Genomic DNA, 15312 nt, shown 5'->3' with positions numbered 1-15312 from the left:
ACTTTATATACACACGGTGCTTTCTTCCCCTAGACCCTGATTCAGTCTCTCTCCATACATTATTACTGATGCTTTCCTACAATCACCATCAAGACCAGGAATTCTACCCTCATTAAAATAATAGGGGGTTGAGCTTACTTGTTTCATATGGTCACAGTAATGTACCCAGCATCTCCTATCTGGGGCGCCTATGCAGAAACTATGGAGAAAAGACCATCTCTTGAGTTAGAAGAGAAACCATATTATGGGCTTGGAGAATGTGAGTTGTCGTCAACTTTTTTTTTTTTTTTTTGAGTCATTGTCTCATTCTGTCGCCCAGCCTGAAATGCAGTGGCATGCTCACAGCCACCGTAGCCTCGACCTGCTAGTCTTAGGCGATCCTTCTGCCTCAGCCTTCCAAGTAGCTGGAACCACAGGCATTCGCCACCACTAGTCCAGCTAATTTTAGGATTTATTGTAGAGACGAGGTCTCACCATGTTGCTTAGGCTGGTCTCGAACCCTTGAGCTCAGGCAATCCTCTCTCCTCCGCCTCCCAAAGTGTTGGGATTACAGGCGTGAGCCACCATGCCTGGCTATCATCAACTATTAACCAGGCACCTATTCCTAAGAATTGAAGAAGATCAAGAATGGCTTGAAGACTAGTTGTTTGGGAACTTTTCATTTTTTATTTTATCTTTTTTTTTTTTTGAGTTGGAGTCTCACTCTGTCACCTAGGCTGGAGTGCAGTGGCATACTTCCAGCCACCGCAGCCTCAACCTGCTGGGCTCAGGTGATCCTTCCGTCTCAGCCTTCCAAGTAGCTGGAACTACAGGCATGCACCACCACGCCCAGCTAATTTTTTTATTTATGGTAGAGGTGAAGTCTCACCAAATTGCCTTGGCTAGTCTCGAATCCATGGGCTCAGGCAATCCTCTCACCTCGGCCTCCCAAAGTGCTGGGATTATAGGTGTGAGACACTGCGCCCGGCTGGATTTTTAATTTTTAATACCCACTGAAATCTCCAACTAAGTCTAATTCCTGAGAGGTTTTGTCATTGAGCACCATCAGCCAACATTAGTATAGTGCTTTAAAATGTACACAATGCTGTCATATATTCTGTTTAATTTGATCATCACAGCAACTCTGTGAGGTAGAACCAGCACAGTTACTCTGTTTCACAGCTGTGGCATATGAGAGAAAGGATGTTAGATGATTTGTCCGTGATCCTACAGCATAATCCCCTTGGAAAGTTAAAGGACTATTGTGAATATTTGAGTTTATGGTTTAAAAAAAAGTCACCAGTTACTCTGTTTCACAGCTGTGGCATATGAGAGAAAGGATGTTAGATGATTTGTCCGTGATCCTACAGCATAATCCCCTTGGAAAGTTAAAGGACTATTGTGAATATTTGAGTTTATGGTTTAAAAAAAAGTCACACATAGTCATTTTATTAGCGTTTCAGAAGAAAGTAAAAGCACATATATGTGTTTAGTCCAGATGTCTAGAATATGTTCTTCATATTGACACTTGGCCATGCTTGTGTTTGGGAATAGTTGTTTTCCAATGGGCAAGAAAGTCTTTCATTTGGTAAAGAAATAGCCAAGAACTTTACATACACATGGTGCTTTCTTCCCCTAGACCCTGATTCAGTCTCTGTCCATACATTATTACTGTCACTGATGCTTTTCTACAATCACCATCAAGACCAGGAATTTTACCCTCATTAAAATAATAGAGGAATGAGCTTACTTGTTTCATATGGCCACAGTAATGTACCCAGCATCAAATATCTCTCTCCTATTATCATTAATACGTATTTGAGTGTGTGTATGTATGTGATATGATTTATATTATTTGAGTTTGTGTGTCTTTCTGCCTATGCCGAGGAAGTAATTGGAGTTTGCCACAGATTAGATAGAGATACTTTCTATAACACTGTTCTCTGAATGTAATGTATGTAATTATGGAAAATGTGGATAACAGAATAATAATAATAATAAAACCACCTTTAATCCCTGTTGTACTTTTTACTTTAAGTTTAAAACCAGCTATGAGAAGAGAAGCTTTAAAGTGCCTGTCCCAGCCAATGAAACGCTTGTGGGTGCTGTGATAAACAATGTGTCTGAGGCCATGGAGACTCTAACACGGATCACAGAGGAGATGATCCCAGTTCCAGGATCCGTGAATGGGGTCAATGCTCTCGGACTCGTTGTCTTCTCCATGTGCTTTGGTTTTGTGATTGGAAACATGAAGGAGCAGGGGCAAGCCCTGAGAGACTTCTTTGATTCTCTTAACGAAGCCATCATGAGATTAGTAGCAGTGATCATGTGGTATGTATTTCCATTTGCTGTATATGTCATATACAAGATGCTTATTGTCATCAACATGTGTTCTGTAGTGAGAAAGATACCATGAAGCGGATTGGCCAGTTTCAGTGATCTCACTCTGGTAAACACAAGAAAAAGCAATGAAGGTCTGGGCATATAGAGGCCTTGAACCTATCTGCACGTAACCCACATCCCCTCCCCCACTAAAACCTCTCTTGATAAGTTTGCTTCCTTGTCTTTGAAAGGTGTCAACTCCTTCACCCCATTGCTGATGGAATCTTATTTTTCATTTATCTATTTTAGATCTAGTTATTCATTCAAGAATATCTAGGTTACTCATTCATTCGAGAATTCTATCTCTCATTTCTCTATTTTATATGTAGTCATTCATTCAAGACATAATTATTATTGAGTGTCTACTATATGTCATGCATATAGTGCTAGGCACTGAGGATATAGTAGTGAAGAAAACATACAAGGATATTTTGGATCTTCTTGGGGCTGAAATGGAGTGAGGAAACCTAAGCCATAGAGAAAACAGAGGTCTCCTCACTCCATTTCAGCCCCAAGAAAGAAATGTAAATAAGTCTCACTGCAATGTCTGAAAGACTCACAGGAAGTGTTATAGCACGCCAAGCCACAATTTATAACAAAATTTCCTTTAATAAAGTTGAGAGCAAGAGACAAAGGAAAAGACTAAGTCCAAAGAGGAACACTGACCTTGGAAAGTAAACTCCCAGCAGGGAGAGACCCTTTGACTGGCTTAGGCCTTGTGTGGGAGTTGCCTTTCTTTCATCCTTTATTTTTAATCCAGACTCCTCCTTGGCACCTGAGGCAGGAAGGCATCCATTGCTAAGAAAAGCACTCGCTCACCAACATGATTAAAAATGTACTTTGTCTTGAGTGCCACCAAAGCCCAGAGAAATCCATTTTTCAGGAATTTGTGCAAGATGGATATGAACCTGGCCACAAAGACGGATCAGAATGTGGTCTCCACGGGAGACCCCAATTGGAAGGCTCCTTTGAAATCTTGGCAGGAATGAAAATGGACATTTATCTTCATATTATTAAAATGCCTCCACTTTTCACCTCTTTTATGAAAGGAGCCCATTCAAGGCCACTGAATGAACTCACATGTAGTTTTTCTAGCTGTACATTCGCCTGCACATTCAACATTGAGTTATTACATTTCGGAAAACAGGTATTCCTATGATTTCCTGGCCTGTACTTTTAAAGGACTTTTGAAAGAAGCATTGTATTTCTTAATTTAAGACAAGTTCTCCACAGTTCCCAGCAAACCCTTCTCCTTAAGGGTGATTGGTTTCTCTGTGTTTGGTAGTGAGTTTGGTTGTAGTTAACCGCATGCTTCAGACAAAGGGAGTTGAAAGCCAGGCAGTGGAACCCTTAAGCAACCAGGGTGATCTCAATATGTACAAGTCATTTTGTGTCTCAGTTCATTCTTGCAGAGTCTGCAGGGGGAAAGCTCACAAACAGCAGTCACAGCTTGTGAGTTATAGTTACTTAATGAGAACACCTATTAGCTGATTGTGGTAGTGCCTACATGTACCTTATTAAATTTAATAGCGCTGAATATATTTTATGGACACCTATTTATGGCAAGTAGCACTAGATTTCCGTTTGCACTATAACATAACATTTCCTCCTAAGTATATAAATATACTTAAGTAAAAAAGGTGATTTGAAGAATAATGGTAGGTAATTTTGTCAGTGGTGTGTAGATTTAGAAAAATAATAATAAAAGTAGTCCTTGAATAAGAGAAAAGTCTGGACATTGGCACTGTGGATTCTGGCAGTTCAGGGTACTTAGTAAGGGAGCAGGAGGTGGGGGAGTGAGTGGCATCTGAGGACCAGAGAAGCGACCCAGAGAACTGTCTAGGAAAGCAGAGGAAGATAACAAAAAATTATGTCCCAGAGCAATTCTGAGTGAAAGGAAAGCCTGGTCTGTAATAACTAGGAGAAATTTGTATTTAAACAAGAAGCTCACAGTTTTTCCACAAGTCCTCATATTATCCTGGGAAGAAAAGTTTGGAAATCAACACTCCTTTTTTCTCAATACTTGGAAATTTTTGTGAACTAACTTGGTAGAAACCAGACTCCGATTGTGTGTGTGTTGCTTCTCCACAGGTATGCCCCTCTGGGCATCCTCTTCCTCATTGCTGGGAAAATTGTTGAGATGGAAGACATGGGCGTGATTGGGGGGCAGCTTGCCATGTACACGGTGACCGTCATTGTCGGCTTGCTTATTCATGCAGTCATCGTCCTGCCCCTCCTCTACTTCTTGGTAACACGAAAAAACCCTTGGGTTTTCATTGGAGGGTTGCTGCAAGCACTCATCACGGCCCTGGGGACCTCTTCAAGGTATGTGTGGCTTACTCCTATCAGAAACTGGGTCTTCAATGTTACTTTGAACAAGAGTCCCTCAAGGTTGGGGGTAGGAGGAAGCATTTTGTCCTAGGTTTTTAACTTCCAGGAGTAACGAATTGGCTTTCCCACTTTTGATGCTGACTTAATTGGGACTGAAGGAATGATTGGCTATACATCCTTTGGGGGGACAAAATGTAAGTCGACTATCCTTTCCTGCCCAGTCCATCACCTTCTTTAGCTGACATTTGCCTGAGGGAGAAGTGGTGGTGGGACTTGGCACAAGCTGTTAAGATGGGGAAAGTTCATAAGTGATGCTTCACAGAGGAACCCAGAAGCTGGATAACTGCCAAATGACCCCATGAAGGAACCACACTGTTCCTAACCTGCCCCCCTATTTACACAAGTGCTGACTCAGTTCCCCTTCAGTTAGGACACGGGAGAGGAAGGAACTATCTGTGCAAAAGTCGAGACACGCAGTTGAAACTACTACCAGTGCTTAGCTGACATGCCTTGTTTTGCTGTTCTCAGTTCTGCCACCCTACCCATCACCTTCAAGTGCCTAGAAGAGAACAATGGCGTGGACAAACGCATCACCAGATTCGTGCTCCCAGTAGGGGCCACCATTAACATGGATGGGACCGCTCTCTATGAGGCTCTGGCTGCCATTTTCATTGCTCAAGTTAACAACTTTGAACTGAACTTTGGACAAATTATCACGATCAGGTACAAAGAAAGAGTTCTACACAATCTCTTCTTAAGAATGTCTTTAAGTCCAGGCACAGTGGTTCATGCACTTTGGGAGGCTGAGGTGAGATGATTGCCGGAGCCCATGGGTTTGAGACCAGCCTGGGCAACTTAGAGAGAACTCATCACTACAATAAATGAAAAAATTAGCCGGATGTGTAGGCGCACACCTGTAGTTCCAGCTACTTGGAAGGCTGAGGTAAAGGATCATCTGAGCCCAGCAGGTCGAGGCTGCGGTGGCTGTGAGTATGCCATTGCATTCCAACCTGGGCTACAGAGTGAGACTCCCACTCACAAAAAAAAAATGTCTTTAAAATTAGATGAGAGGGTGAAGAAACCTGTTGGGAAGGGGATCACGTGTAATCAAGAGGTTGGGGTTTGGGGGGATCATTTTATTTGTATATTTGGATATTTTTATTAGATTATTATTATTATTATTATTTTGTGGTTATTGTTAGAGACAGGATCTTGCTCTGTTGCCCAGGCTAGAGTACAGTGGCATAATCATAGTTTACTGCAACCTCAAACTTCTGGGCGCAAGCAGTCCTCCTGCTTCAGCCTCCCAAGTAGCTAGGACTGCATGTGCATTTCACCATGCCTGGTTATGATGTCTTTAATTCTGGGGGGGACGACGGTCTTCCTATGTTGACCAGACTGGTCTCAATCTCCTGGCTTCCAGGAATCTTCTTGTTCCAGCCTCCCAAACTGCTGAGTTTATAGGCAAGAGCCACCACACCCAGCCAAGTTTTTTAAAATTACAGATGTACACACTCATTAATAACAAAATTCAAATAATATGGAAGTTTATAAAGTAAAAAGGGAAACTCACCTGCGTCTTTCTTCAGATGACCTTTTCCTATGCATAGACAGACACACATTTTTTTGGTAATTAATGGTATTATACCATACATACTGTTTGCCCCTAGGATGGTTTGCTTATCAATAGACCATTCATAAGTACATCTAGTTCATTCTTTTTAATGTCTGTAAAATACAGAGGGTGCCAAAAATATGTATACACATTTTTTAAAAGGAAAAAAAAACTATAAAAATTGTAATACTCAATATATACTGACAACAAGAGATGATTACAAGTACATTTGACTTCTGTAATTACAAGAGGTGCTCAAAGTAGTTACCATCAGCATCCAGACACTTCTGATTACAGTAAATTACTGCAGGACCGTGTGAGGCCTCCCAGATCCTCCCTTGTTCATCTCACATACAGTACCATGCATCTCAAACTTATCATGACTATGTGTATTTGTTAGGCCTGTTGGAGGTTCCATTGTATACTCACATCCCCATTGTCATTGTACTTCCACAACATCCTCAAATTCCAAATATCACTTCAAAATGGTCTTGGGCTCCTCAAGGGACGACTGTACTTCCGCCATTTTCTTTGACTGCTCTGCCTGTCGCATAGTAATGCTAACATTCATTTGATTAACACCATCTTTTGCTACCATAATTCAACTTTGAAAAGTAATACATAGATAACATCTCTTAAAATGTGTGTACATTTTTTTGCACCCTATGTATGTATAGATATTTCTTTTTCAAAAGTATGAGTTTAGACTTTAATTTTTAAAAGCATTAAAATATGTTGCATTTTATAGATAATACTGGAAAATAAAAAACTAGATGAACTTTTTCTCTTGGGTTAATTTTTAGGCAGTGTAAGATAGATATGACACACCACACTGACAAGTTGGTTGAGAGTTTGATTTTTGTGGAGAATTTTTTTAAACTATATTTGAAGTGTCTAGGGAAAAGTACCTTTCCCCAGTTGCTTAGTTTCCTTCTGCAGAGGCAATCAGTGTTACTTGCTAGTTTCTTTTGTGACCTTCCCGACATGGGCCAGGCAGATCCATGTGCTTACACGAGTATTATCCCCTGCTTTTTGCTTACTGGAAGTTACCATGGCGCAAGGGACTGATAAGTCTAGCAGCAACCAGAGCCTTTAAGACTAACAATCCAGATCAGCCTCTGTTCTTTGTTGTTGTGGTTTTTGTTTTTAATTATTACTAACTATATATTTTGTAGATAAAATAAGTCCAACATGGGGGGGCTTCCACAACATTTTATTATGAAAGGTAAGACATCTAGAATAGTTGAAACAATATTACAACAAATATCCTCTACCTAGATCTAAAAATGGTGAACATTTTGCCATTTTTGCTGCTTCTTTCTCTACCATTATGACATTTTATCTGTACGTAATTCAGCATGCATCTCCTAAGCATGAAGATATCCTTCTACAATTGCAAGAATTTTACAAATACTTCCAGAATATCCACTTTATTTTAAAATGTTCCCAATTGTCCTCTCAAAAATATCTTTTACAGCTTTTTCTTCCAGGCCAAGATGAAATCCAGATTTATGCCTTGCATTTGTTTTTTTAGTCTCTTTTACTCTCTGTCAGTCATTCCACATTTTTTGTCATGTTTATTTAGAAATAAGTTATGGTTGACCCTACATATGTTTTGTGTTATTAGAAAATGATAATAGTTGTGGGATGCAGTGGAGTAATAAAAGGTCAGGTTGATTATGGCCAGAGGTCAGGGACTGATCTGGGGGTTCTGAGAACCCCAAGCCCAGACTACACTGGGAGCTGAGAGATTTTTTTTTTGAGTCGGAGTCTCACTCTGTCGCCCAGGCTGGAGTGCAGTGGCATGCTCACAGTCACCGAAGCCTCAACCTGCTGGACTCAGGTGATCCTTCCAAGTAGCTTCCAAGTAGCTGGAACTACAGGCTCATGCCACCACACCCAACTAATTGCTTGATTTATTTTAGAGATGAGGTCTCACCAAGTTGTCCAGGCTGGCCTCAAACCCCTGGGCTCAGGCTATCCTCTCGCCACAAAGTGTTGGGATTACAGGCATGAGCCACCGTGCCCTGACAGCTGAGACATCATTATCTCAGCACACCTGTAATCTAATCTTGGGCACATCTTGGCAAACTGGTCGAAAAGCGCTGAGTTATGAAAAAGGTTCAGTTGTATATACGAGAGTTAAAAATAACAGTAACTGTGATTTAAATTAGATAGAAGTGTATTTCTCTTTCTTACAGAACAGCTCTGCTCCACAGATCCCTCAAGGCTGATAGGTACTCTATAGTATAAGGGACCCAGGTTTGTGGACCAAAGTCCCTAGGGCATTGCCTTTATCCAAATGGTCCAGGATGGCTCATCACCACCTCCAGATTTTAACCAGTGGGAAGCAGGGAAGTGGCATAGCCTGCAAGTTGCCCTATCACTTCCACCCATGCTTCCTTGGCCAGAACTCAGTCTAAGTTCCAAGGGAAGCTGGGGAACATAGTCCTCATGCCACTTTCTGCCACAGACTTCATACTTTATTAATACCACTTTATCTAGGTAATTCTTGACTATTTATAACACATTCGCCTTGCAAACCAGGTCCACGCTGCCTTCATAAAAAAAAAAAAATTGATAGTGTCACAGAACTTTTTTCATAATCATTTTCTTCTGAATTAATACATTTGATTTTCTGACATTAATCTTATGTATTCAGTATCTTTACAACCCTCCACCAGGATAGGAGAATTCTTAGGAATAAATTGTTATTGTGACTCTACAACATTTGAGACTTTACAAAATACTTTTGGGGACATAAAAAGTATATAGCTACCAGTTTCTTTATTTAAAAATAGCTATAATAATAGGACCAACTTCATAGGGATTGTCATATGAGGATCGAATGAGCTAAGCCGTGCTTAGCATATCAGGAGACACAAAATAAGCGTATGATAAATTTTAGTATAACTATGAGCTCAGTGAGTTTTTAAAATCTCATTTACATTTTTCTGAGGCATGTCCACATCTGTTATATGGCAAGTCAAACCTCGGCACCGTGGGTGCTTTGTGGCATATGCTTTGTAAAACTGTGTTCTATTTTGGTACTTCTTTTAATAGCATCACAGCCACGGCTGCCAGTATTGGGGCAGCTGGAATTCCTCAGGCAGGCCTCGTCACCATGGTCATTGTGCTGACTTCTGTGGGGCTGCCCACTGATGACATCACTCTCATCATCGCAGTGGACTGGTTCCTGTGAGTATGCGTGAATTGCGTACTGGCTTGCTGTCCTCTCTGTCATTCTAGGGCACCAGGCAGCCTGCCATGCCTGCCAAAAGAACTCTGAGGAATCAATAAGGCTATCTGATCTCAAACCAGGCAAAGTGGGGGCCAATGGGAGGCCCAAACTTTACTTGTACGATGACCACTTGTGTACCTAATCCTGAATTGCACCTCACATCTTTAAAATAAATTTTATTTTAAAAAAAGAACTCTGAAGAGAGGGGTGGCTTGGTCCATAATTAAATGGTCCTCACTGCCTGACCCTGGCCCTTATCTGGAGACCAAGCCCCGAACACCATGTGCACTCACTCCCCTATCAGCCCGCCAGGGCACATGTGGCTGCTACACTTCTCACTTCATAAAGCCGCTCAGGGATTGGGAAACCTGCTGCCTGCGAAGCCAACAGAAATCACCAGGGCCATTTCAGAATTGCACAACACATCGCCACAGCAGCTGGCACAGAAATGCAGGCCCCACCTGTGGGCTCAGGTCCTGCCTCCTTGGCCTCCCCACGCCAAGCAGATTGAGGAGCCCATCAGGGTGAAAGATGGCCATGCTGATAATGGGAACAGAGCTAGTATAGTTAAGTGGCATTGATATTTTTGGTTCTAGAGAAAGTTCCAAGAAGGTACCCCCACACCCTCAGACCCTAACAGTAGGGTCCATCCCTCTGTCCTCTTCCCTGTCTCTTTTCTCTCAAAAGTTTCCTTCCATTTTTGAAAAATTTTATCCCCCAGGATTCCCAAAGCAAATGCCTAAAAGAACACAGTAGGTCCAGGAGTCAACATATATTGACCTCACTAGAACCAATGACCATGAAAAGCTCGACAGTGTGCATGAAGTCAGGGAAAGGGGAAGGAGAGAATTTCCTCAGTCTGTTGGATCTGTGCTTGTGTCCTGACCCTGTGTGACACTGGGCAGGCTCCCCAACCATCTCAGTTTCCACCTCTGTAAAATGGTGATGCTCTACCTCCTGGTGGTATTGTGAAGATGAAATGCAATGATGTCTGGAAAGCATCCAACCTACAGTCTGCCCACAGTCAGCACTCAGCTAACATGCGCACTTTTACAGTATAAAATTTGGTTCTCAAAAGTTTTTGATCTTTACACTTAAAAATTATTGAAGACCAAAAAAAATTTCATCTACATGGGTTATGTCTATCAGTATTTATCATATTAGACAAATGTGCAGTTTAAAAATTTTTTCAATTTATTAAATGAATTTTAAATTTATTTAAAGATTACAATAATAAAGTTATACTTCAGCACAAATAGAATTTTTTTTATGAAAAATAACCATTTCCAAACCCAAAATTTAGTAAAAAGAATGGCACCGCTTTACATTTCTCTAATCTCCTCAGTGTCTGCCTTAATATGAGATATCAGAGTTTCCTAACTGCCAGTGTATTGTGACATTACATGTTGTGTAGTGTCGGCAAAACTCCACTAGGCTTTCATGAGAAAACGAGAGTGCAAGGGGCAAATGACATTTAGTATAATGACGAGAATAATTTTGGCCTCGGGATCACACTTTAAGAACCTCTGGTATAAAGGAGTGTGAATTGGAGCAAGGAGAAATTTTAAATACAAAGAGAAAGAGAAGTGTCATTTCCCACTGCTGAGACTCTAGCTACAGTCAGACCAGTAACTGAACATTGATCATCCATGTGTCCTTATAACTTTTGATAGCTGCTATTATGGAGATGTCTGTTATGTAATCATGCAGTCGGTGGATACACAAAACTGGATTTTAAGAGGCACAGCACCAGCCAATTTCTAATAGAAGCTGAAATCTTATGATGTTCATGGGAGACTCATTTTTCCTTCCTCCGCGCCTTACCCGCAGGGACCGCCTTCGAACCACCACCAACGTGCTGGGAGACTCCCTCGGAGCCGGGATTGTAGAACACTTGTCACGACATGAACTGAAGAACCGAGATGTTGAAATGGGTAACTCGGTGATTGAAGAGAATGAAATGAAGAAGCCATATCAGCTGATTGCTCAGGACAGTGAAACTGAGAAACCCATCGACAGTGAGACCAAGATGTAAACTAACATAAAGAAATGCTTTCTTGAGCACCGGGTGTTTAAAAACCATTATAAAATGTTTCCATCTCATTCTCTCCAGCAAGCCCCTTATCTCCCTTTACCTCCCTACTCTAATAGCATTGGAAAGTAGTCATTCAAAAAACATGGGAGGACTTTGCAGTGGCCAAAATGTGTCATTTTCATCTACATTTGAAATGTTTAAATCATTTCACATTAGTCTTACCTAGTAAGGTACTGAGATCAAAAATATTCTTGATCAAATCTTACAAGTTTATGTGGCACAAAATCCTATAAATGTGATTTTGTTTTTTGATAATTTAAAGAAACAAATAGTAGGCTAAAAACATTTTAAAGTCAACTTTGGAAATTTAGAAGTCCTTCAGAACACAACTGAGTTTTAGTAGTAACTTGAACTGTAATCGGTTATCCTCAGTTGGACAGGAGAAGGGTTTACTCTCCCTTTCTCTTTTGACTGGTGTACTTATTTTCTTAATGGCTAGGTGTCCATATACATCTAGCACAGCTCTAAGGAGGAGCAGAAAGTGAGGTTTCCGTGTGGACTTCAGTAAGTCACATCTCATCTCTAGGCCTCGATGCTCTTATCTATAAATGAGTGATTTCCCTAGATGTCTTGTGGTCTCTTCTAGCCCAGACATCCTGTAACATCATGAAAGAGCCTGCCCTCTATTTCACCTGGTACACCCTGTACTTCTTACTATTCCCTGGAGCATGGGGCTTTCAGAAAGGACACTTGATGGGAGTAGACATTTCTAACTAGGGGCAGGAGGGCTGTGTGGCTCACCAGGTCCTGTGCCCAAAATGCCAGTTATGCAAGTTGCCAGGTGGAAGACCATTCCAGGAGTGGAATTCTTCCTCAGACTCTTTACCCAGTTCTTCCCACCAGGGGAAGTATTTCCTTCTTTCCTACTCTTCCCAAACCGAAGGGACTGCTCTGGGAAGGATGTTCCCTACCACTCCTCAACTGACAATAGAGTTTTCAAAAATAAAACAAAGACTAGCAACTAGCAAGGGTGCTTGTGGTCATACTATGGAACACTAAAGAGCTAGGAAAGAATGGAGCATGGTTGACATGATAAAGAAAGGGTTTTAAAACCCCCAGAGTATAGGTCTTTTTTAAGGAAGAATAAAAAAGAAGAGATTCGTTTTCAATTTTTTTTTTAGCTGAAACACTTTTCTCTTGAGTTCAAAGTCATTCCCCAACAAAGTCTGCATACCAAAATATAAGATCATATATATGTTAAAGAAGTCAAATGAATGAGCTCTCTCTAATAGGGGTCCATGAATAGGATGGGTGGTCTCTTATTTGAATTTTTTTTTTTTACTTCAATCAAAAGTATTTAAAATGAAAGAAACAAGATATGCCTTTGTGTTGGAATCCCACATATCAAATCATTCACAACATCCAGCTGGAGTGGGGTTTGCTTTTGTTTTGTTTGTGTCCGTAAGAGAAATGGTAGAAGATAAATCAGTATGAAGACAATGCCAATAAGGTTGCAAGAAAAAAAAAATCAGGGGCATTAGTTGCAGGTGAGGCAGCTCCCAAGTTTAGAGGAGATTAATTTTCATCCCCTACAGAATAGCCGGTCAAAGACGCTGAGTGGGAGCTGTCAGAGAGTACAAGCTGTGTCTGAGTTTTTGACTGAAAATGGTGAAGAATGGACTTAATTGTGCTAACAGACTGAGTTCTAGACATACCGCCTCTGATATACAATTAGAGAGATTTTTATATAGATCCCCAGCATATGTGTGTATCAAAGTTAACGTTAGGTTGTGGTGGAATAACCATTTAATGTGGAGACTCTATTTGGGAAATACACAACAAAAGTTAATGTACATGGCTGTCATCTTATGACACTAGTAGAGCAAAAATTAATCACGTCAACTTAATTCTGTTACACAGTGTGCGTGTGTGTGTTTTTTCTTTTATACTAACCATTTCTTATGGAAAGCAGATCCCCTAGAGTGAACCTCTTGCCAGCCTATCACAGGTTCTGCATACATATATGCACCCAGTGTGGACTGGGAAGCATTACTTTGTAGATGTATTTTCAATAAAGAAGAAAAATAGTTTTACATGAATATCTTTGCATGTTGTTGTTATTCTCCCCGAAGGAAAATAAATTTTTCGTTCATGGAATTATCGCAAAGAGCTCCCGGCAGGCTGGGGAAGGATGCCACACAATGGGGTAAAATCTTGGCAGAACCAGCTGGGGGAGCCAGTCACAAGAATACAATTAAGGACATTCTCTCCCTGCTCACCTCCAAGGACTGGAGCTGGAAGCAGGAAGAGGCGAGGGAAGCACTTTGCTGTAACAGACTGCACTTGTCCATGTCAGATTCAAACTTCTCAGATAAACTGAAGCCTTTCCATGTTGGGATTAGAAAAGTATAATGTTGCCATGGGCTTTTCCCCTCCCCCCAAAAAAATTGATTTCCTATTTGGCCTTCAAATTTGATAGATAGATCTCCATGATGACTAACACCATTTGTGAAAAGAGCTGATGAGGTCTCAAGGGATTTCCAGAAACAGCCTTTGTGCTGGTGAACTGCTCTGTTCATTAAGAACGACTTGTGGACGACTACACCTTTCCATCGTGCTTTTTAATAATTGGCAGGTAACATCATGAAATCTCCAGATCAAATGTGTGTCTGGAAACCCTTTAATCTGACCCTCTCCCTACAGGTAGCAGCCGCCCAGAGGAAAGGCTTTTGAGGGCCCATGGACCCCTAGGCCATCCACTTGTTGGTTTAAATGGGTTCATAGCCCCTGAGATTGTGAATAAAGTTTTGTGCATTTGCTGGTTTCTGGGGATGAAATCCTTGATGTCAGTTTCTCTAAAGGATCTTATGATCCCCAAAATTTGCAAATCACTGTGTTTGATCCACACATCCTAACTTCTCTGAAGGAGTATATAATATTCACATGAACTATTTAGGAAAAGGAAGGCTACCACTCACAGCCTAAGGGAACCAAACCTGGCCACCACGGGGAGGATCAATATTTGCTCACTGTGAGTCGTTCTGGACACTGAGAAGTATTCTGAGAAGTGCCACAAAAGATCAGCCCACTGCTGGAAAGTGCTTCCTCCTGCAATGAACTGTCTCCTCTCCCCCAGCCTAAACTGGATTTTGCCCACTTCCACATAGCAGGCTTGTTCAGAAGCTGCTCATCAGTCAGGAAGATCTGCGGAGAGGTCATTGCGGTTAAGGGACATGGCAGCTCAGCCAGAGGGTGACAAAGAAGATGGGGGAGTGGACAGAGTTCCCCACAAGAAGTCGCCACAGACATGTTCACAAGGGGAGCTGTGAAACATTTTCAGATTAACTTTCTTTCTTAATGTTTCAGATACATAAAATACACAACGCAATTTTTTAATCCTCAGAAGCTGGGGGCGTCTATCTCCTCCACTTCCCATATTCATCCCGTCACCACCACTGTCTGACTCAATCAGGACTCCCTGTCCCAAGAGGGGGGAAAAACGCCCTTTGCCAGTACAAAGTTTTGGGGGTTTCTTTCCTCTTCTTTATTTTTGCCTCTATTCATATCCACCGTGTTGAACACAGACGTGCTAGTGCTGTTAATTGAACGGGTCTGAAGGAGGCTCGAAGGAAACGCTTCGCGCTGGAGGGAGGGGGTGTGGCGGGGACGACCCCGCTGGGGCCCGGGGCGCACGGCCTCCTGCCGGGCGGCCAGCCGGGCAACTGACCC

The 15312-nt window shown here is 41.6% G+C and overlaps 1 protein-coding gene across 2 annotated transcripts in view; it reads left to right on the top strand.

Moving 5' to 3' along the window:
* Positions 1-13682, top strand: part of SLC1A3 (solute carrier family 1 member 3) — a 92098-nt gene extending 78416 nt beyond the window's left edge. Inside the window, exons 6-10 of one of the 2 annotated variants that reach the window (XM_008055853.2) lie at positions 2018-2310; positions 4453-4686; positions 5221-5415; positions 9371-9505; positions 11379-13682. In XM_008055853.2, coding sequence (XP_008054044.1) covers positions 2018-2310; positions 4453-4686; positions 5221-5415; positions 9371-9505; positions 11379-11583 — 1062 coding nt within the window. In that variant the 3' untranslated portion in view covers positions 11584-13682. The remainder of the gene's footprint in view (positions 1-2017; positions 2311-4452; positions 4687-5220; positions 5416-9370; positions 9506-11378) is intronic. The other variant, XM_021711278.1, reaches the window with a different exon arrangement.
* Positions 13683-15312: the final 1630 nt, after the last annotated feature.

This window comes from Carlito syrichta, unplaced genomic scaffold (genome assembly GCF_000164805.1).
Source record: "Carlito syrichta isolate Samal-C Ts95f unplaced genomic scaffold, Tarsius_syrichta-2.0.1 Scaffold301972, whole genome shotgun sequence".
In the NCBI taxonomy this organism is placed as follows: Eukaryota; Metazoa; Chordata; class Mammalia; order Primates; family Tarsiidae; genus Carlito; species Carlito syrichta.
The sequence above is the reverse complement of the archived record's forward strand: the minus strand, read 5'-3'. Positions and strand labels throughout refer to the sequence as shown.